At 35.7% G+C, this 23,617-nt stretch overlaps 1 protein-coding gene across 7 annotated transcripts; it reads left to right on the top strand.

The window, feature by feature from the left end:
* The first annotated feature begins 351 nt into the window (after positions 1 to 351).
* LOC138705073 (piggyBac transposable element-derived protein 3-like) lies at positions 352 to 23,613 on the top strand. Of its 7 annotated transcripts, XR_011333577.1 has the most exons (6): positions 354 to 2,621; positions 2,829 to 2,985; positions 13,378 to 13,487; positions 13,932 to 14,049; positions 17,379 to 17,508; positions 21,409 to 22,898. XR_011333577.1 is itself a non-coding variant. In XM_069833675.1 (2 exons), exon 1 carries the CDS (start codon positions 14,505 to 14,507, stop codon positions 16,122 to 16,124), a length of 1,620 nt encoding a protein of 539 aa, XP_069689776.1. In that variant the 5' UTR covers positions 14,372 to 14,504; the 3' UTR covers positions 16,125 to 17,508; positions 21,409 to 22,898. The 7 variants fall into 7 exon arrangements, 1 of the variants encoding a protein (XP_069689776.1); XR_011333574.1 differs by having other exon boundaries at positions 352 to 2,621; positions 13,378 to 14,049; XR_011333576.1 differs by adding an exon at positions 14,233 to 14,352 and having other exon boundaries at positions 360 to 2,621; positions 2,829 to 14,049.
* The last annotated feature ends 4 nt before the right edge of the window (positions 23,614 to 23,617 follow it).

The raw sequence follows: 23,617 nt of genomic DNA, 5'->3' as shown, positions 1-23,617 counted from the left end.
AATGGAAAGTGTCCTGTAAGTCGTTCGTTGACGAATCGTTGGAATCGCAGAGTAGGAAGAATCGTGAACTCGTTGACGATTCAAAAGAATAGTTGGAATCGCAGACTGAGAAGAATCGTGAACGAATCGTTAGAATCGATTCATAATGTATGATTGAATCGTTGGAATCGACTTCTGAAAAAGAATCGTGTTGCCCAACTACTGGCAGTGCATGAGAGGGCCGCGCATGCGCAGGATGCGCAGTCTACAATCTCACAACCTGCTCTTGGTAATCTCAGAGTACTTGATGATCCTGACGCGAGAAACACGAGAGGCTCGAGTCAGGATCATCAAGTAGTCTGAGATTACCAAGAGCAGGTTGTGAGATTGTTAACTCCTCATGCTGCGCATGCGCGGCCATCTCATGCACTGCCAGTCAGATCATTACCGGTATTTACTTGGTGCGAGTATAAGGAAGCTTGTTATTCGAATTAGAGATGAGCTTAAACGATATTTTCAAGTATCTGTGACAACTGTGACTGTGACAATTAAATATCTGTGACTTTTATCTGTGATTTTGTCACACCGATATTTTATATCGATAAGTAAGCACAATATGCATGAATTACACCGATATTTTGTCACACCCATAAAAACTAGCAGAAATATTGAAGAGCAATGAAATGTGAATGCGATTTCTCTATACGCGCCACACATCAGTGATTTATATGGGAAAATCCAACAAATAAATTATGTACATGTACCATTAATAAATAAATAAATGTCAAAAGTTAACCTATTGTGCCAAGAGGTTATATTATAAATATTGAATCAATTGATCATTTTTAAATGTAGTTGGATATGGAGAAATTGAGGTTATGTGATTATCCTAATCGTTTTAAAAATTGGTCATTTTTATTGTATATAATATAATGGATAATTATTTTAAGTCGTGCATTAACATTATAATATTGAGTCATAGAATAAAAATTAACGAAACATAAGTATTCGGAAAAACATTGGAAAATAATTACGAAACAAAACAGTTCTTCAGATAGGATTTTACAAAAGATAAAGTGGTACTGGTAATCAATGGTATTATTTAAATCGTGTAATCACTACATCATTTATAATAAGACGGTAAAACTAGCGCTGAAGTAGTTTTTGCGATTTCGGACGTGAAAATCGTTGCATTTCTAAGGAATTTTTGTGGAGATGCAGTTGTTCGGATTAAACTAGCGCTGAGGTAGTTTCGGTGATATCTGAAGTAATCACATCATTTATAATAAGATGTGAAACTAGCGCTGAAGTAGTTTTGGCAATTTCGGACGTGAAAATCATTGCATTTATAAGGAATTTTTTGTGGAGATGCAGTTGATCGGGTTAAACTAGCGCTGAGGTAGTTTCGGTGATATCGGAAATGAAAATCGTTGAATTTGATTTTTTGTGGAGATGCAGGTGATCGTATATGCAAGGCATAGCAAAGCCTAAACTAACCAAACCTAATCTGTCACAGATTCGTATATGTAAGGTGTATGCGCGGAGTACGAAGAGAACTACCTCAACGCTAGTTTAGTTGTTGATCATATATGTCTAGGCATAATAAAAGCTTAAACTAACCAAACCTGACCTGTCACAGATTCGTATATGCAAAGTGTATAAGGGGAATACGAAGAAAACTACCTCAAGGTTAGTTTAGTCAAATAAGTTGCCCACCAAATTAGCCAGTTTTGTCTCGTTCGGTTTTAATACTAGGCCTATAGGTACTGTTGTCGGATTCTGAGAAATGCTTCGAAAGTTCGGAAGAGCATAACGTTCAGTGACATTATTAAGATAATGTTGTAGGCTCCTTTAACTATTCTGTTTGTAATTAAAAGTATAACTGAAAAAATATTGCTACTGCGTAAAAATTGAGTGGAAAATACATATAAGTTAATATGAATTCACAGTTATATGAAAATGTAAAGATATCGGAGAATGCATAAAATATTTATAAAACATATATAGGCTACAGACTAACTATGAAAACAAAAATTTCAGACTGATAATTATATTATTATAATGCCGCTAATAACTTTGCAACAAATCATCACTTTGCAAAAAATAATATTGAAGAAAATATCACGAAAAAATAATCAAATGTCACCGCCCGATTGCTGTTACTGTATCATGCGCATGCGCAAACCCACGACGTAGAGGAGAAAGTTCTGAGAACGTCACAGACTTCCTTTTCCTAAGAGATAAGAGTACTGAATCGATCACTAGTGATATTTTAGTCACAGACTACTGAATACGGAGCAGATTTCGGTAGCGATATTTTGTCACAGATATTTCGCATCATCAGTCACAGGTTCATCTGTGACAAAAAAATACCTGTGACAAAATATCGGTTTGTGAAATATCGGCCATCTCTAATTCGAATATTTACATGTGAATGTACAAATGTGCAACGTAAATATTGCGTGTCTGCCTCTAGAAACAATTAAACGGAAATATGTCACACGAATATTGCTAACTACCTCTAAAGACAATTATTTAACTGGTTCGAAAGTTAGTGTATTTATATTTCTTAAGAAGAAAATTTACGCCGGAAATATAGCATGACGATGCATCGGGATAATTTTGTCCCAACTAATTGTGAGGTAAGTATGACTAGCTGGTAAAAGGCATATGATATGTATAAATAATGTAAGATACGTATATAATATTAAAACTAGTATGGAAAATAAAACATGAATTTCAGGTTGGTGTAAATTACTGTGTAAATTGATACATGTTTGAGGTTAGTTCAACATGCGTAGTACTAGTGTGAATAGGCCTATTAATTTGAGATCTGATTTTTTTAATAGTTAACGATGGAAGATGGTAATATCGGTGGTGCTGCAAGTTTCTGTCCTTGAGGAGCAGTTGGATGTCATCATATGGCAGTGCTGCTTATACACGCACATCACAATGTATAGGTGACTGACTAGTCTTGCAGCTGGAGTGTGAGAAAGCAGAAGGAAGGTAGTGAAATTAAGACTATTGAATAATTGTTCCCAGCAGAAAAGGAATACATTCCTTTGAATAAGAAGCCTGCAATAGACATAAAAGATAGTGTTTTCTTCATTCAAGGATCATCATACAGTTAGGTTTACTTGGTTATTAGGTTTAGAACATCGTTTACCTGAAACCATTTGTAGCACCATGTATGGAAAAAGTTGGTTATCTTTTCTGAGAACTACAATAGTGCAAAAGATAAAGGTGCTTTCTTAAAGCAACACTGCACCTTGTCAGATGCAGCAATTACTCTGTTGATGAGACTAAGGGGCAGACAGTAAACACTAGATGGACAGAACTCGGAGAAAGTGTAGATTTACTGCAAGTAACTTTGTATCTTACTCAAATCCTGTCAGTGGGATAGATTTCCCCCATTCATCTTTAAAAAACTTGTTGGTTATGATATGTCAAGTGTAAAAGCTGTGTAGTGAGGAAAACAGCATGAAGCAGTAGCTGTGTTAGAAGTCTCAGGGTTATTAAAGTCACAGATTCAAGCAACAGGTTTATGGCTTCATTCAACAGGCGTACTAGGAGCAAGTCTTGATGGACTTAATGATATTCAGGGGAAAACATGTACACGTGAAATAAAATGCCCCTATAAATACAAAAACACAACATTGACTCAGGCACTGAAAGGGGTAAATGATTATATATTGTTTGTGGATGATGATGTTTTTTTTTTTTTTTTTAAATATGGACCATTATTACTGTCATCAAATCCAAGGTCAGTTGTATATGACAGGTTGTGATGTAGGATATTTGGCAGTATGGGCTCCACAGCAGCCTGTTGTGTATTTCGTTGAGGACTCTTCATGGGAAAAAACATGCAAATATTGCAGTCATTTTTCAGTCATAAATTCGTGCCATGGTTGCACGAACATAAGAAGTAATAATGTGAATAGACTTACATTAATACCATTAACAGAAAAAAATGTGGTGAACAAATTTTCAAGTCATTGTAGTTTTCCAAATAAGGATCTGTGAAAGAAAAACCAAATTAGGAAAGAAGCTACACGTTTCATTTCACTAGAAACAACACATCCAGGTGTAGACAAATATCTGGCGTCAGGTTGCCATGGCACCAAAAAATTTTTGTATGGTGCCTGAATTTTTATTTATCGAGTTCTAACTTTCCAAGATTTCAGTTTCTTTTACGCTATGTTGTTTCGACCAATATATATCATGTTCACAAAAACAGTCGTAGGAAGAAATTTAAGTGCGTAATGTGTTTCATTAATTAATTATAATATTGTTTAATGTATTTGTAGTGAATATAGGGGCATTTTACTTCAAGTGTACATGTTTTTCCCCTCAACATCATTAAGTCCATCAGGACTTGCTCCTAGTATGCCTGATGAATGAAGCCATAAACCTGTTTCTTGAATATATGGGTAAAATGCAGTCTTAAAATTTTGAAGTTTTGTGTATATCTGTAATCTCAAACATAATTCTTAACAATACAGGTGAACTATCAAAACCAAACTGAAAACTGCTGTCAAGGCATTAACAATATGCTTAACTCCACTGTTCTATAGTGCTGCTCTTCTCTAATGTGCCATTTTACCCCTCTATTTTGACAGCCTCACACCTACGTGGCACTCAAAACAATCCTAATATCATAAAAGTGGGTTTCTATTACCAAATGTTGCAAGATGACTTTAAATGTGTTAAAATGTACAATATATGTATCTGTTGTGACAATTTATTGATTGTAGCAACTGCTATGGAGCTAAAACAGTCGTTTGATTTGTTCAGTCTAATATTTGGTTCAGAAAAATAATTATATTTCGTGCTGTAACTGTGAAATTTAGATCTATTAACATAATTGTTGAAGTTTTGTCAGCATCTAATAAACAGGTTAGTATGCATAGATTTACGACAGTTAACATTTTTTTCTCTGATGAATAAAGATCTAGAGAGTGTAACAAAAGTTTCTGGCACAGTGAAAATTTTAGTTTTTTTTTTTCAAATATTTGATGGTAAATATTACATTTTCAGCCAAATTATTAATAAAGGATTGCATCACACCACAATCAAGTAGCTTCAACTCCTACACCATAAAATTTGGTCATGGTTCCTGAGAAAATGGAAACTCATTTGATGGTAGTTACCACATCTGTCTTCCAGGTCATCTGTCTGCACCCAACAAGTTAAAAAATAGTTCCTATGCATTATGTTGATCCAATGAAAATAAGTCAAGCAAGACAACTGTTGTGTGATAGAATGACGACTGCCTGCATACTGAAACCTGTCATTCCTTTGCTCAACCACACAGAAAAGCGAGTCATAAATTCTGTAATATTCTGAGAATTTAGTGTATTAGTTCGTGGTACGTGTTTTTAGCTGGCTGACTTAATAGCTACTGAGGATACTTAAAGCCCTGAAACTTTTAACTTTTTAAATGTTTTAATAGCCACCTGTAACATTTTAGTACTATGTACATTTTAATGATTATGGAAAACACTGTTGAATAACGAGTAACAATTTAACACGTCAGAGTTTTACCATATTTCAATAAATTGTCCTCTAGGGCATGAAGGACTTTAAGAGCAGCAAAAGAAGCCTCTCCTCTGCAGCTATACCATCACAGAAAAATTTAAATCTAATAACCTGATCTGTTTGGTTCAGCCAGTTATTTCTGACATAACTCACTTTAAAATAAGTATGCGTACACTGTCAAAAATAAAGTACAGGGGTCGGTCTATGAGATTGCTATTGGGGCATTACTAAATAATGAAACAGTACTTCTGTTTATAGCATTGTTAACTCTATCTCCTCCAGCTTTAAAATAATACCGCTTCCAAACAAATACAAATGTTCGGCTTTTATGGTTGGAACACGCAAGATATGTGCTACATCTAAATAACTTGTGTCCAAACTTTGTGCCATAAAAACTGTGAATTTCCTTCTGCCTGACCAACTATTATATTCCCACTCTTGTATTCAAACTGGGCTTTTAAATGGATTTCATCCACGAGCAGTAAGACAATTTTATCTTCGTCTTTTAGAAATTATACTTTCTTGGGCAAATAATTTAAGAAATTTGAAGACTGTTGATCTATTATTGTACTTGCGGAAAAATTGTTGCAGATCCTACTTAATGTAATTTCAAAAGGCAACAATAAACCTGAATTGCTTCTTATGTATCTGTAACAATGTAGCCTATGGATACAGATTGTACCAGTGACCAGAAAACCATTAACTTCCATGGATATCTCATGCTGACTTCTTACAATTTAACAGAGAAACTTGTTGAACTATAAAAATAGCAAACTAATTGGCTCTTTTCCTGGCAGATCGATACACAAGCTGTTTAGCAAGTTTTGAATCAATTCCAGTTTGTCAGTAACTGCATATTCTCAATTTTTAAATCTAACACTAATTTCATTCACTATAGTGTTTAACTTACATATGTCACTTACCATGACTGGAAGAGTTGCGTTGTCTATCCTTCTTACTTGTATATCTTTCACATGCACTATAACTAATCACTATTAATAACTACATAATAGGCTACAGTATTCTGGGTAAGGAACTTCACAAGTTAACAACAAACACACAGAGGTATCTTTCGTCATAAGTACCCAATCACTGTCCAATTTCGATTTAGAAGCAAGTTCATCTAAAGAATTAAATATCATTTCCATTTGTTTATTATACACAGATAAACTCTCCTCCATTGAACCATTTAAGGCGATTGTATTGTAGACGTTCCCTACGAAGAATAGGATTTTCCCTGGATGATGATGCTTCACAAAGATATGAAGGACAGTCAGGAAGTTTTGAAGGCACGTATCTGAAATAAATTTTACATATGAAAACTATTTCAGATTATGGTCAAGATTTTATGCAATTCTTATTTAATTATATTTTATAGAATGGAAGCAAAATAAACAATAAAAGAAAACAATGTGTCTTATTGGTGTTGAGGTCATAACCTCAAATCTGGAGCAAAATAATAATTCTGAGTCTTTCAGGATGTGAACAAGTCGCAGTACTGTATTAACAAATTACACTAGTGTATAGGAAGCTATTACAGCTTATGCAGCCTAACTAATTTCTCTTTACAAATTGCAACTTACCTTTCTTAAGAAGGGGACATTACATTTGTTGTTCATAATCTCCCAGTCATCGAATCACGCCTAAACATAATTAGTAGTGGATTTTAAAATACTTTTTGTTGTTTTAGATAATTGTGTGTGTGCACACACCTACCTGTGAGGTTTTTTTTTTTTTTTCAGTGTACAAAATGTAGGTTAAACACTCTTGAAAATATGTGTAACTGTTGTAAGGGGCAAAGGAACTGGTCATGCTATTGCATTATCTCCTAGCCTAGTTGCCTCATAAGTGGTGCCTTCTTGGTATCACCTGTGAAGTTCATACCAGTCTTTGGACAGTTGACAGTTTATTATTTTTTTAATTCCTTGAATTAAAAACTTACAAATATTGGATTATGTTAATTTATTTCATATAAAAACAAGCTTATACAGTACATTTTAATGGTAACTAGGTAGCCAACATATTAGGCCTATGTATAAATAAATTGGTGTAATTATTTACACATTAGGTATATGGTACTAAATTTTTTATATTAATTTTAAATCTTTTTATATAATAACATTAATTAACTTCCACTAGGTATCATTTAGCAATTCTAAAAGATAGGCCTATTTAAATCTATATTAGTTTTATTGATATAAATATTTATACATTTTGAACATTTTTGATAGTATTTTCAAGAATTTAAGTTGGGCTGATTACTTGGTTGGGTTTTTTCCGAGGTTTTCTCAATGGCAGGTAATCTATGGTGAATTATCGGCCTCATCTCGCTAAATACCATTTCGCTATCACCAATCCCATTGACATTAATAACCTAGTCGTCATTACAGTGTCGTTAAATGATCAAGTAAAAAAAAAAGACATCAAATACAATAGCTTGTGGTAGCGAAGAATTTAAAGTGTCTGTGATGTCCAAGAAAAGAAGTACTACAAATGGCTGACATATTGGTATATTCGTCACATAACATTACACAGGAAATATCACCTCATATGGTTGTAAACAACAGTGCATATTTTGAATTTAAAAGTATATTTTAGTGTAATCTAGTGTTTTGTATAATAAGAATTGTAGGCAGTGTATAAGTTAAGTCTTTCACAAGATGTGATGTATTACAGTGCATTTAGAAATAATTAGTAATCTACATGACAGAAATGTTCGTGTGTCACAACATATTTGCAATATTTTATTTCTTAATGGCACTGTTAATTTTTTGTAAAGTTTGTGATTTAGCAGTTACATGTATACTTGGCTCGAAAACATGACGGCCTCTGTTCTTGGAATTGGTAATCCCTGATAAACCCCCATCCTCTACTCAACCCCTAGCCGCGTGGCAGAAATACAATAGATCCCAGCATTGCCAAATCTAGCAGTCATTGCCTCTACCTGTTCGGTTTCACCCGTTCTCAGTGTCTTTTTAGACATTTGTCGACGTGTTGTTTTATACCGTTGTGCGTTTCAATATGTCTAATTCATTCTGGCCATGATTAAAGAGTGTTGGAACAGTCAGGCCTCCTGATTCACCTGAAGATCATGACAAGAACAAATAACACCGTCGAAGAAAACAGAATATGTTATTTGCAGAGGAGCGTAGCTAAGAAAACGAAGTGTTAAAATTATGTCTAACGTTAGAAATTCTACCCATAGAGTAATAGAAAGTTGAAGCAGTTTGATAAGTACAAATCTTAATCACTTAACATCGGACGCAACCGGCGGAGTTGGTAAAATATATATATATATATATATATATATATATATATGGGGCATAGAAATTAAGAATTACAGTTCACCAACTGAAGAGAAAATAAATTAAAACATAATTCGGTAAGATGATTTTATGCGTGATTTACTTCGTCGAACAGTATGTGAACAGTACGCGAAAGAGATATCGCCAACAGCAAATAAACTTGCGGAAATATTCTGGCCTGATTTGTACATTATGTTTAAGAATGCAGAAAAAATTTCATTCGATTCTATCCAGCACTTTCGGAATTACCAGGAAAAGGTTTTTTAAGGAATATAGTTTGCGAAGAAGAAAAAAAAGCTTATGCCATATTCCACGTAACAGCTATTATAGCCAATGCCGCACTTTACATTAAAAATCATAATTTCAGAACTAATACAGAGCCACTGGCATAGCTCAGTTGGCTGAGTTGACTGCCGATCCGAAGTTACACTCGGGCGTGGGTTCAGTTCCCGCTTTGGCTGATTTATCTGATTGGGTTTTTTCCGAGGTTTTTCTCAACAGTAAGGCGAATGTCAGGTACTCTATAGCGAATCCTCGGCCTCAACTCGTCAAATACCATTTTGCTATCACCAATCCCATCGATATTAAATAACCTAGTAATTGATACAGTGTCGTTAAATAACTAAAAAAGAAACTAATACAGGTTGTTTTACCTGAATGAACTTCAATAGTTGGTGTAGAAATTTAAATTTTATATTAGGCCTATATATATTACATAACAGAATTTTAAGGTATAAAAAGTGTACATGCCCCTTAATTAATTCAATCATATTTCGTATCTTATTACGTTCCTTAGGCCTACAGAAAATTTGCATCGAATCGGCAACTAAACTGGCAGAGAAACAAATATATTCTTTTGTGCTTTAATATGATTTTCGTGTTATGAAATAATGATGTAAAAGGAATACATTTATCCATGACTGGTATCCAAACTGGTCTTTATTTCACTGTCCTTAGCAACCTAAATAATGACGTTATTCACAGCAGTGCTTAAAGTTTTCTAACTTACAGCAGTGAATTAAATGTTTTTAAATCACTCTCTACATGACAACCAACATATTAGCAATAATAAAATGAATATATATGAACTGCTTTTCCAACAACACATTACAAAGAAAATACCTACAATTTAAAATTAAATTTACATACCAGTAATGAATAAAATATCGTATAGCATACTAGAGTAAACAGATTTTATGCGCTCGTGGAAATTATCACCCAAAATCTAATTTTACTCTCTTGTACTATAAATTGCTATTCAATGATCACAGTTTTCGAAAATTTTACCAGCGCAACATCCTTAATTAAGTATAAAATTCTGGAACTTCAATAACATGAGAATTTAACACTTATTATATAATTCTGTATTTCCTTGTTTATTTAGGCAAAACATGTTAGTGAAAATATAAATATAAAGTGTTTTAAAAATAAGTTTGTTCATTTTTATACGAATTTTGTTTTAGTAATTATAAATTAAGGTATATTTACAAAGATAATACAGTCTCACTGAAAATCGCGGTTTCACGGAACACAGTTTGAAAAATGTTCGCAAATCACAATGACTTCAAGAATTGGCAACTCGGCTAAGGGTTTATCCCTTGCGCGTGCCTGCAATTAACTGGTGAAGGGTATGAGGGAAGATCGTCATGTTTTCGTGCGAAGTATACTACACAAGTGTCTTAATTATTTGGAATACAACTGAATGCATTTATGTCATTTGCCACAACAATATGAACATTTTCCATTTTGGTAATAAATCAAATGGCAAGAAAATACAATATTTAATATTTTTTACAGTATTAACTATTCTTTTCTTTAAGAATTTGTGTTTATATATAGGAATGCTTATGTTAAAAGAAATTGTCTTTTTCATGAACTATTAAGTATTTAATTATATATCCTATGAAGATCATAGTTACTTCAAAAATGTTACGTGTGTAACTATGGAATGACCCAGATACATAAGGGGTGGCCAATGTTCTAAAATATATTTAACTACAGTGGCTGTTGGGCTGATTTAAATTACTGTCTTGACTCTTTTACACACCATTACATATGTTGTGCATAACACAGTAATTCAATATTTATTGTTTTTACTGCTTTTAACCCGCCAATGAATATAGATTTCTGGACATGGCTGCATATACACCTGTCCTTAACTTTGTACCCTACAGAACATAGATATAACTTAGCCGATTACACACAAAATTTCTGCAATTTTTTAAATGGCAGAATGCCTGTAACTACATTTAGCACTTTCGTGACTGAACTGATTTTATACACCCACTCGACAATTGATTACATCATTACTTATTTTACATAAATCTTGAGCAGAATACTTTGCAAAACATTACATAGATATTACAGACAATGAATTTCACCAACAGTTAGAAAAATAGCAATTCATTGTGACCCTTGGCCCTTTTATAATTTGCAACACCATTCTTCCTTAGGAAATCATTCACTTTTTTCACATAATTGTTCACTAAATTATTAATCTTCTTCGTAGGTGTGACAGTCAGCTTCAGGCCATGACTGCCTTCACCACATTTATTAAATTATTGACGATAGGCGATATATTAGACTGGACAATATCTTTTCCACATTCTGACCTACTATACATTGAAGGGCTGATAATAAATTACATGACATATTGTCTACAGAAATTCTGAACAACACCTTTTGCTGATTTTCTTGTTGTAAAAAAAATTCTTTGTTGTGACCTAGAATTTTCTAAATAATTGCAAAAATATAAGACACTAATGTTACAACATCTGTACTAGGAATCATAATTGACCTCTGTTCATCTGACACATCAAATTATTTCTTACATCTCTAGTTTCATTACCATCACTACATACAAAAATCTTACAATTACCACTCTTTAACTCTTTTAATATTCTATAAGAACAATAGCCTCTAATTTAATACAACAGAGTCATTCCATGCCAAATCAACACAGAGAAGTGCAATATTCAACCTGATCTCTTTTGATTTAATACGCATGTATGTACTAAGTAGCACATATTTGTGTAAAATTTTAGCTCTCTAGGTTTAGAACTTTATGAGATACAGGGGTTCAAATTGATGAAAGAAAAACATTTTTCCATACAAATACTTTTCATTTAATTAGCATAACATTTTTCTTTATCATTTCATTGGATTGAAAGAGGTATCAATGAAACTTAGCTAATGAAAAAAAAAAAACCTTTCAAATTTAGTTTGCAAGGTCATGTAATTTGACCTTTGACCTCGAATAACTCAAAATATGTTATTTCTAAAAATTCTGGAAAAAAAAAATTCTTAACCTAATCGTTCTCTATTAATTACCATGATATTCAATTGTAACAGTAATGTTATGATATATTGCAAATTGTTTCACATAACTATCTTGATCTTTCATACTAAGCATATTAAGACATTTCTGACACATAGCCTGTATATGTTTTTGCACATATGATGAAAGTAATCACTAACAAATCATATCTCTCAACAAACCAATAATATATCTTATTACCAGCAACCACAGTAAACTATAAACTTCAATTAGCCAGTAACATGCTATGAAATTAAACTAACCAGTAACATGCATTCTTATTATGACCAATCACAATACAAATTATAAAAACCAGTCATATTTATTAATCACTCACAGCCAGTGACTAATTGACCACCTGTAAAGTAATAAATTAGTACCTCCAATTTGTTAAGTGTAGAGTACAAATTGTGAAAGCTTGGAAGTATAGACAGTCTGTGTGATAAACATACACAGAATTAATTTGTGAAAAAAATTCAGAATCTGAAATTATAAGCCAGCTTAAAGATAAACTTCAAAGTAGTGTCACAAATAGTGAGAGAAAAAAATAAAAAAGATTCAAATACTGACGATTCTCGCAAAAAGTAGGACTAACTAGTAGACAATTGAAAAATAATTTGGAGTTTCTAATTATTTAGCAAGAAAAGCAAAACAATTACAAAATAAATGTGGTATATTAGCAAACCCTAATCCTATATCTGGACGATCTGTTTGGTTCAGCCAGTTATTTCTGACATACTTTAAAATAAGTACACTGTCAAAAATAAAGTACAGGGGTCGCTCTGTAACATTGCTATTGGGGTATTAGTAAATTATGAAACAGCATTTCTGTTTATAGCACAGTTATCTGAAACAATGTCAAAACCAGGGGGGTTTAACTCAAATGATAGATGTTGGATGCTCATAGATGTTCCATAGTTTGCCGCATGTGGTCAGGACAGCGCTGACTGTATTTCGATCACAGAGTTTGTAAAATTAGCAGTACAAAACTCTTTGGTTTCGAAAATTCTTTGGTTATAAGTTTTGCCAATATGACAGTTTTAAACAGATATTAATATCCATTATTTACAGAATGTGTCAGTTTTATAATATTCGGATTATTATTACTATTACTATATAGCTAATTTGCATTTTCATTCGAGAACAAAGTAGCCATATTAGTGTACTGTGTATGACCTATTAACCTCATTTGTTCAGTTGATCAATTGTTGGATGTTGGCATTCCTATTCTGTTTAAAGCTTGTATAAATTATGGAATGGACGAACATGGCTGCTTAAGGAAGAAATTTGAACAGATCGAGAAGTTACTGGTGCTTTCCTGCAACAAGAAATAATTCGCAACGTTAAAGGTAAGAAAGAAATATGTTTGAGATTACATCTACACTGTTCAACTTTTCTTTCAACTTCACACATTCAAGCAATGCCTGCAAGATTGGTATTTAATAATAACGGAAGTGCACACAATGTGCAGGATAATATATTATTTTAGCTTTTGCTGCTGCAGAACTTGGTCAGTGAAACTATAATCGGTTTTTACACTCCATCACATGGTATTCTGGTATTTTAATATTAATATGGCGTACCTTGTAGATAGAAAATCTTAATGTATCTTAATTCGACATGCGCTTTAAACTTGATTCTTTCAATATTCTTCCCAGACTGCGTGCGTACGAGCATGAAAAACTGAACCGTGTAGATGCAGCTTAACTGCACCGTCATGTTTTCTAATTTAAACTGAATTCTTCCGTCATATCTTAAACGTTTATTAAACTGAGATTTGTAATTGTTTTCAGGGATAAACTTCAGAACGCGATTACCTTCCTTCTACCACTACCACATGATGAACTGACTTCTGTGTTGAATTACAACAGTGTATTAGGCCTAACTATAATTACGCCAAGAGCTTTAAAGGTAAGCTAACAGAGTTAATATACACTTTGGGTATGAACGAACATCTTATTTTTGTATATAGCTAAGTTAACCCATTAGCGCCCACAGATACCATTTGGTATCAGCTTGCACTATAAGTGTAACGTTGGCAGTACTGGCCCCTGGTATTTTAGGGGTTGAGTCTGAGGGTCATATTTTCTTCAGCGTGACGTAGCAGATGCACTCGAGTAGACATTCCACACGTGTGAGTTGTTAGTGAGCTGGGCCAGTCTCAAGAGTGTGGATGTGGTTGTGAGAAGTGAAGATCATGGATGTTCAATACGTGTAAGTACAATATCATCCTTTTAACCTTCATTATCTTTCTAACGAATATGTAATATATATTAACAATGAGTCAAAGAAGTGGCATGCAAATTTTAAATCTCAATAATATAAATAACTTTTATGCAACAATGTCTTAAAGACCACGATACCATATGGTATCACTGGGCGTTTATAACATCGAGGTATGTATACGTGTATCATATTTTCTAAATGTTATGTTGTGCCTAATTAGACAGCATAACCGTAAATTATATACAATCTACAATCATAGACATAAAAGTAGGGTATATTCATATATAATTAAATTATTTACTTACATATATTTATTTATGGTACTCCTATTTATTTATTCCAGTGATGGATTGACACTATCTGAGTTATTAGATATAATAGAAGCAAATGATGACTTAGCAAATAAAACTGAGGATATATTTATTGTGCCACCAGACGTCCATGTTGACACTGATGAGGATTCAGCAAATGAAGATGAGGGAGGAATGATATATAATGTAACAGGACGTCAGTTACGTGCTGCAGCTGAAATACGCTTAGCAAACAATGAACGAATTGGAGGAGATTATGAACCATCTGATATGTCTTGTAGTGGCGCCTCACTATATGTACAACCTACACAGCAGCAGCTGCAACAACAACAACAACAACGACCTCAACAACAAACATGTAATTTGATTCAACAAAGTTTAGCCGCTTCTAGTATCTTCTTACCATCTTTGCAGTCTACAGAACAACAGCAGCAGCAACAACAACAACAACGACCTGTACAACAAGCGCCTGATTTGATTCAACAAAAAGTGACTGCTTCTAGTGTCTTCCCACCATCCATACAGCCTACACAGCAGCGGCAGCAGCAACAACAACAACAGCAACGTAAGCAACAAGCACCTGATTGGATTCAACAAAGAAAAACTAACCCAACTACATATGACTGGATCGAAGGTGATTTGGAACATAGTAATTTTTCATTTCCTCCTGCTGACTATACACGCTTTTCAAATATGTCATGTGTTGACTTATTTGAAGAGTTCTTTGATGACGAGACACTAGAATATCTTGTCAAAGAGACTCAGCACTATGCACATTTTCTAACTGAAGCGGATCCTCAAATTACTGTGTCAGAATTGCGGTGTTTCTTCGGTATTTTGATTCTAAGTGGGTATAATACTTTGCCTTCTAAAAGGATGTATTGGGAAACTCATGAAGATGTAAAAAATACCATGGTCAGCAATTCAATGAGAAGAAATCGGTTTCTCCAGATACAGAGATTTTTACACTTTGCTGATAACACAGCACCGAATAGTGAAGATAAAGTGTGGAAAATTCGCCCACTTATGGACAGACTAAAGAAAAAATGCCTGACTAATTTTGTACCTACTGAATCATTATCTTACGACGAATCAATGATTAGGTACTATGGACACCACGGTTGCAAACAATTTATACGTAGCAAACCCATAAGGTTTGGGTATAAAGTGTGGTGTCTAAATACTAGTGATGGATATTTGGTTGATTTTGACTTGTATCAGGACAAGACCGAGCGTGGTGACAGTGATTATGACAGTTTATTTGGCAAAGCTGCGTCTCCATTAGTGCTCATGCTGGATGAACTACCAACCAAACGTGTACCCTTCACCATTTTACATGGACAACTTGTTTACAGGAGTGAATTTATTCGCTTACCTGAAACATTTAGGATATGGTGCAGTTGGCACCATAAGAGAGAACAGAGTACCAAAGTCATGTCCATTACCTGATAAGAAAGCTTTCTCCAAGGAAATCAGGGGCAAGTTTCAGCATATTATTGAACACAACAATGGTATTATTTTTGTGAGATGGATGGATAATTCTATTGTTACAATTGCATCAAACAGCACTGGACTTGCCCCAATTGGAAATGTGAAGAGGTACTCACTGAAAGACAAGAAGAATATTATGGTACCTCGCCCAGACTGTATTGCAAAATACAATTCCAATATGGGAGGAACAGATATCATGGACCAAGGGATTGCGCAATACCGTATCGGTATTCGATCCAAAAAGTGGTATTGGTCCATTGTCACTTGGCTGTTAGATATGGCCGTAATGAACTCATGGTTCCTCTACAAGAAAATCCACAAGGGAACATCGCAGCTTGACTTCCGAAGAGAAATTGTCCAAGTGTATCTAACGCGCTATGGTGTTCCACAGAAATCCCCTGGAAGAGCACATCCTTCCCGACAAAATTTGTCAGATTTGAGATTTGATGGACTCCATCATTTTGTTGCGCACTGCAATAGAAGAAGATGTGCTGGAGAAGGATGCAAGTCCTTTGGCCGAACAATGTGTCAGAAATGTAATGTAGGCTTGTGTGTGACATGTTTTGCAAAATATCATACACCATGAACTCAGTGAAGAGCTTCAGGCCTCATTATTGTAGCATAGGCTATCTTTGTATTTTTGTGTAATCACAGTACTGTAAGCGCCCAGTGATACCATATGGTATCAGCTAAAATCTAATAGATTACATTATTTTTTTTTTTTTCAGAAATGTGGCATTTCCTTAATTCTTACACCCTTAACACAATAATTTCATAAAAATAACAACAAAATTGACTAACTTTTTTTCTGGGCGCTAACGGGTTAAGTTGGTCAGACATCTTAAAATTCGTGGGACAGAATCTGATATGACTAAATATGTTGTTCCCGGTGTAATTCTTTACAGTTGCGTTACCAAAGGATGGCAGGGTACCTTAGCTTGGTAACGCAATGGTAAAGAAGTGTTATTCCCGAAAAAAAATATTTTAGAAATTTGACTTTACAGTTAACAGTAGTACCTTTACTGGAATAATTTTGATAAAATAAAAGGAGTTAAATTGCCGGAGATATTTATTATTTTTATAGACTCGTGGATAGAATTCTTCCAGGAATATTTCACAAACGTTGATTATACTGCAATCCTTCAATTGTTGTATGAAATGTAGTGTTATTAATGCATTATATGATACTAGGCTACTGCTGGTTTGTTTCAGTTAATAGAAAGACAAATGGCGGTGTTTTACACTGTGAATGTGCTGCAGTGTACTGTCAGAAATCGGATAGTAATGAGAAGACCTGGTTATTCCTGTTTCCTGTGCCAAGTAATGCAGCACAGCTTAAAAGGTAAGCAATGGCATTGGCATAAGCTCAATGCAAAGATATCCTTATATATCATCAGTAAATAGTCAGGGTTGGTAAACTGTAGTAATTTTTAAATTTAAGTGAGAATTATTTGTCAAATTCATATTTGTTTATTAAAATGAGTTTTTGCCTTCTTTTGTAATTCATTTAAACTTAATTTGTGTATTAGTTCCTACATAATTGTGTATTTTGTTAATGTGTTATTTTAAGTAATTAACAACATCGCTTCAAAAATAATTTACTATGTTTACACATAGGCCTCATTATTAATACATGAAGAGTTACAGCACTAATAACCTGCACTTAATGATAATAATAATTAGCTTAGACTTAGGCAAGATATTATGCTCAGTTTGTTATTCATTAGAAAAGAATTCAACTATTTAGGGAGATTAATATTTACAAATAAATTTATCAGAAGAGCTTAGCATTGTGTGTTTTCAGAATAAATACATAGTCCATTTGGCATTGTGCAACTTTTACTTTGAATATTGTTATGAGCTACAACTATTCATTTCAATCCTCAGCATCATACTGTGCTTTAATTAGGTGGTGATTCCGAAAGTAGGCTCTACTTGACTACCTGTACCATGTGTTCTTTTGCTCCTTAATTAGGAGTTGGGAAAAGACATATGAGAAGCAAACTTTCAAAACCTGTCCATTTCTTCAGAAAATGCTAGAATTATATGTCTGTAATAAACAAAGATTTTTCTGTGGTGAAATTTTATATGAATTCATAGGAAGAAAAATATATTTCACCATGTGGCCGTGTCCGCCAACCAGAATGCGCCTGGCGGTCGGGACTAGGAACTAGCTCCTGATTGGCCCGCAGCGGGAAGCCCTACTTTTGCATATATACCGGCTAGACGTGGTCCCACATCACTTCATCCCTGAAGAAGATGGCAGAGCTAGCCGTCGAAAGCTTGGAAGATAATCTCCAACTCACCTGGCTGAGAACCCGAGAAGAGTTATTCTACATCAAACGCCAGGAAAGCCTCAAGTCATACATTGTTCACCTTTATGGGGAGGAAATGCATCGCAGCATCCGCAAGTTCGAACAGCTGCGTAAGAAGAGGGCCAGTGCACTTTGTTCTCTGGCCTTTCTACAGAGGTGCCAGGACCAGGACACCATCCCCCGATTTACCGTGATTCGACACCATGTCAATTCACTGGCAGCTTGGAGAATCTTCTGACGCACGAGCCTGGCGCTCGTAAGAGAACGGATACACCACACTAGGAGAGTACTGGACACCATCGCCCGCGAGCTTCTAGACATCCACCTCCAGTTGACTTCTGCGCTTCATCCGCAGGATTGGGAGTGGATTGACAGTTTCACCACGGCACAAGAGCAACTTTACAGGAGAAAGGCGACCACTAGGCAAAGTGACAAATTTAATAGACTGTCTGTTGCCAACCAAGTCACACCACCTTTGGATTCTGACCGCGTGGTGGTCAACCTGACTGGCAAGACATTGGACCCGAACCAGGTATCGGTTCTAGCGAAAGGACTTAACTTTGCCCTAGCACCCAAGAAACCTCCTGTAAAGGAAATCATAAGCGGAGTGGAACAAGCTATCCACAAACTCCCGACCGACACTGCGGAAGAGATTCGCAGGGACGTCTGCGGGGCCCTCATAAGGGCCGGTAGAGCCACACCCAACATTACAAAGGCAAAACACCAAGCACTCCGCTCGTTACGAGAGGATGAAAGTATTGTGGTGCTACTGGCAGATAAAGGAAATGCTTCGGTCGTCATGGAGTCCAATACTTACCATGAGAAGATCCTGGAACTACTAGCGGATCCGTCATAAAAGATACTCAGCCGCGATCCCACGAGCTCCATAGAAAGGCGCACAACAGCCTTACTAAAGAAGGCCAATCTGCCAACCGAAGTGACGAAGTCCTTGACTCCACATTCCACGAGACCACCTAGACTCTACGGGTTGCCGAAAATTCACAAGAAGGAGGTTCCCCTGAGACCTATTGTCAGCGCCATAGGTTCTCCCACCTACCGGCTGGCCAAATACCTCACCAGTCTTCTGAACCCTGTTGTGGGAAAATGCAGCCACCATGTGAAGAATTCAGCAGAGTTCATCAAGACTCTACAGAGCATCAGAACAAATCCATCTGATATTCTGGTGAGTTTTGATGTTGTATCCCTCTTCACGAGAGTCCCACTCAAGGAAACTTTGGAGTTATTGAGACCTCACTTCCCGCCTGAGGTAATTGGACTCTTTAACCATACGCTCAGCTCCACCTACTTCATGTACAAAGGGCAGTACTATGAGCAATCCGACGGTGTAGCCATGGGCTCACCTCTGTCACCTGCCATAGCCAATTTGTACATGGAAGACTTCGAGCACAGAGCTCTGGAGAACATGGCCCTGAAACCAGCTCACTTCTACCGCTATGTAGATGACACTTTGGTCGTCTGGCCTCATGGAGAAGAAAAACTTCAGGAGTTCCAAGAATACCTGAACAATATCCACCCGAACATCCAGTTCACGAAAGAGGTGGAAAAAGACGGATGTCTCCCCTTCTTAGACATTCTCATCTCCAGGAAGTCAGATGGCACACTGGGTCACAGAGTATACAGGAAACCGACTCATACCGATCTATATCTGAATGGACACAGCCACCACCATCCGGCACAGAAACGAACGGTCCTGTCGACTCTTCTACATAGGGCGAGAGGGATTTCGGACAAAGAGAGTCTCCCTTCTGAGATCTGTCACCTTTGTAAGACGTTCCTACAGAACAACTTCGGCAACAGGGAAATCAGCTTGGCCCTCAGAAGGGCCTTTTCGAACAAACCACCTGCCGAGGAACAAGAGGAGACAAAGGGCAGGGCATACATCCCGTTCTACGGCCCCATCTCGGGCAAAATTAGCAGAATGCTAAGAAAACACGGGATTAAAACCACCCATAAGCCGCCCACAAAGATCCAGAACTTGCTGAGACCAGTTAAGGACGACCTTGGTCTTAGGACACCTGGTGTCTACAGAATACCTTGTGAGTGTGGGAAATGCTACATCGGGCAGATGGGACGAACTATTATGGAACGCTGCAAGGAACATCAACGCAGCATAAGACTATATTATCCTGATAAGTCTGCAGTAGCCCAACACAGCCTAGAAACTGGTCACAAGATAGATTTCAGCGCCACCACCATCTTGGACAAGACATCAGGTTACTGGGACTTAGTTATCAAGGAAGCCATCGAAATCCAGCTAGATGGCAATAATTTCAACAGAGACGGGGGTCTACAGCTGAGTACAGCATGGAAACCTGCCATCAATACGCTTAGACCACCAGCACACGGCAGACAGTCGGGACCAGCAAGTAGCTCCTGATTGGCTGCCGTGTCCGCCAACCAGAATGCGCCTGGCGGTCGGGACTAGGAACTAGCTCCTGATTGGCCCGCAGCGGGAAGCCCTACTTTTGCATATATACCGGCTAGACGTGGTCCCACATCACTTCATCCCTGAAGAAGATGGCAGAGCTAGCCATCGAAAGCTTGGAAGCTAATCTCCAACTCACCTGGCTGAGAACCCGAGAAGAGTTATTCTACATCAAACGCCGGGAAAGCCTCAAGTCATACAATATTTTGTTCATTGCAGAGATGCAAGTTTGCTACTCGTATATATTGCTAATAGTTTTAAGAAGCAGCGGAACAGTCATATGTAAAAACGTTTATATATTTTTTTTTTTTTCAGGAAGTTAATTTCTCATCTTAATCATGTTAGGTGCATATAATTTTAATCTGTGATTTAAGTAGTAACAGTTATTTGATGTAAATAAAATGAAAATTATTTTATTTACATCATGATTAAATCATTGTGTATTTTTTTTAAGATAATAATAGAATTTTGATTGTAACAGGTACCACATGTGGGCAGCTGTGGCAGAAAATCCTCATCCTTACAGAAGGGCCTATGTGCAAGCCATTTTCGCAGTAATCAGTATAACGGTGACTTCAGATATAACTTACTAAGAGGGGCCATTCCATCAAGGGATGCTTGGTATCCCACTCAAGAACTACGACCCACTTCATCACCAGCCTACTTATATTAACCTTTTTCACCACCTAACATAATTGCTTCATTCATTGCACTTCACTGTGGCATCAATTTGAACCTGTATTCTCTTTCATTGAGTGATTCATTCATTGTCTTTATCTTTTAACAAAATTGTGTTTAATTTTGTTGACAAGTGTATGGTAATGGACTTCATTCATCATTATTATTATTAGTATTATTATTATTAAAGGTAAAAGGTAAAGGTATCCCCGTAACATGTCAAGAAGGCATTTGGGGGGCATGGAGGTAGAGCCCCATGCTTTCCATGACCTCGGTACTAGAATGAATTATTATTATTATTATTATCATTGTTATCTCATTTCGTTTAATGTGTTGATTTCTTCAGTTAATTGAAGGAAAATAAGGGGAATTCATTCATTCATCTGAAAAAAAAAGTAGAGTACTTTACTTCTACATTATGAGCAATATAATTTTTGTAATATATAGGGCAATGATAAATCTATCTTTAAGACCCTAAGTTAACATTACATAGTAATATAAATACAAATAATAATTACTAGTACAATGAGCATTTCAGTTGTGTCATCTATGGGGCATAGGAGGGAGTCCAGTGGCAGCGATACGAATCTGCAGCTTCTGCAACTGGTGAGATTTGGGTGCATTATTTAGAATGTTTAGAGAGTAAATATGTTGATGTTTTCTAATGCCAGGCATTTGACAATAAAGTCATTTGACCTCTTGCACTCCAGTATTTTTCAAAATTATTGTCATGGTCAGCCACTGAAGCACAGATTTTTAGGTGTTCCGAATCCATTTCTTGGTTTGAGTAGCACAATGGACAGTTAGGAGACTGATATATTCCAATTCTATGCAGCAAAATAGTCCCCCAATCGGATTTCTGGGCGGGACTACTTTATTGGTACAGAAGCAACTAAATTTTTTATAATGGAATGCTTGTATAACATCAGCTAAGAAGAGAGTAAATATGGTACAATATTTTGTCTCTTCTCACTTTATAGATCTCTTGGATATGGAACAACAAGTTTTGAAGGAGAAATCATTGTAATAAGTGAAAGTCTCAGGAATCTTCTATGCCACATCAATAAATTTAAGAATGCAGTTATATTGTCAGACTCCAAAGCAGCTATTCTATCAATAGTCTCTAAATACATACTTTCATTTCAAACAGCAGAAATAACTAAAATGCTCCAGTGGATACCATCCCATTGTGGAATCCTGGGAAACGAGAATGCTGATGCTTTAGCAAAGAAGGGCAGCACTGCTGCTTACAGACCTGTTGCTAAATCTACATATTACTCTGTGAAAAGATTTATTAAATCTACATACTTACACTTCAACAAACAAAATTTGATAACACAAATCTCAAGGGAAAAAATGGAACTCTCTGCATCATAATCCACAGTTAATTCCCGATTTACCACAAAATCGTCTGTAGCTGCATTTAGATTGGCAACAGGCCATGACTGTCTGGCCAAACAAACACCTGCATAGAATAGGAATATATCAGTCCCCTAACTACCCACTGTGCAACTCAAACCAAGAAATGGATTCGGAACACTTCAAAATCTGTGCTTCAGTGGCTGGCCATGATAATATCTTCGAAAAATATTGGAGTGCAAGAGGTCAAATGACTTTGTCAAACCCCTGGCATTAGAATACAACAACAACATATTTTGAGCAATGGGGCCACAACCAAATCAAACACTCAGTATCAAAGCTCAAAATTAGGAAATGTTGCGAAGTATAGACTTATCTCTAATAAATTGTATTGCACTTTTTCTAATATGTTCAGTGTTTTGAATCAACTATACATCAGAGAATGAAAAATTATTTTTTTACTTGTATTTCTTAATGGTGTTTTTATTAAAAGTCTAAGTTAATTTTATGTCTGTTGTAGACAAATAGTTTTCTTTGTATTCTTTATCAGTGGTGATTATTGATTACTTAGATTTTTAATATCCATATATTAAACTAATGGCAGTTACTTTTAAAAATAGATGTTCAGCTCTGACAGTGTAAAACAAATAAAG

Source organism: Periplaneta americana, chromosome 8, assembly GCF_040183065.1.
Source record: "Periplaneta americana isolate PAMFEO1 chromosome 8, P.americana_PAMFEO1_priV1, whole genome shotgun sequence".
NCBI classification, from domain to species: domain Eukaryota; kingdom Metazoa; phylum Arthropoda; class Insecta; order Blattodea; family Blattidae; genus Periplaneta; species Periplaneta americana.
The sequence above is the reverse complement of the archived record's forward strand: the minus strand, read 5'-3'. Positions and strand labels throughout refer to the sequence as shown.

Excerpts from the sequence above, each read along its gene's own strand:
- LOC138705073 (XM_069833675.1), top strand. The coding sequence starts at position 14,505 with ATGGTATCACTGGGCGTTTATAACATCGAGGTATGTATACGTGTATCA.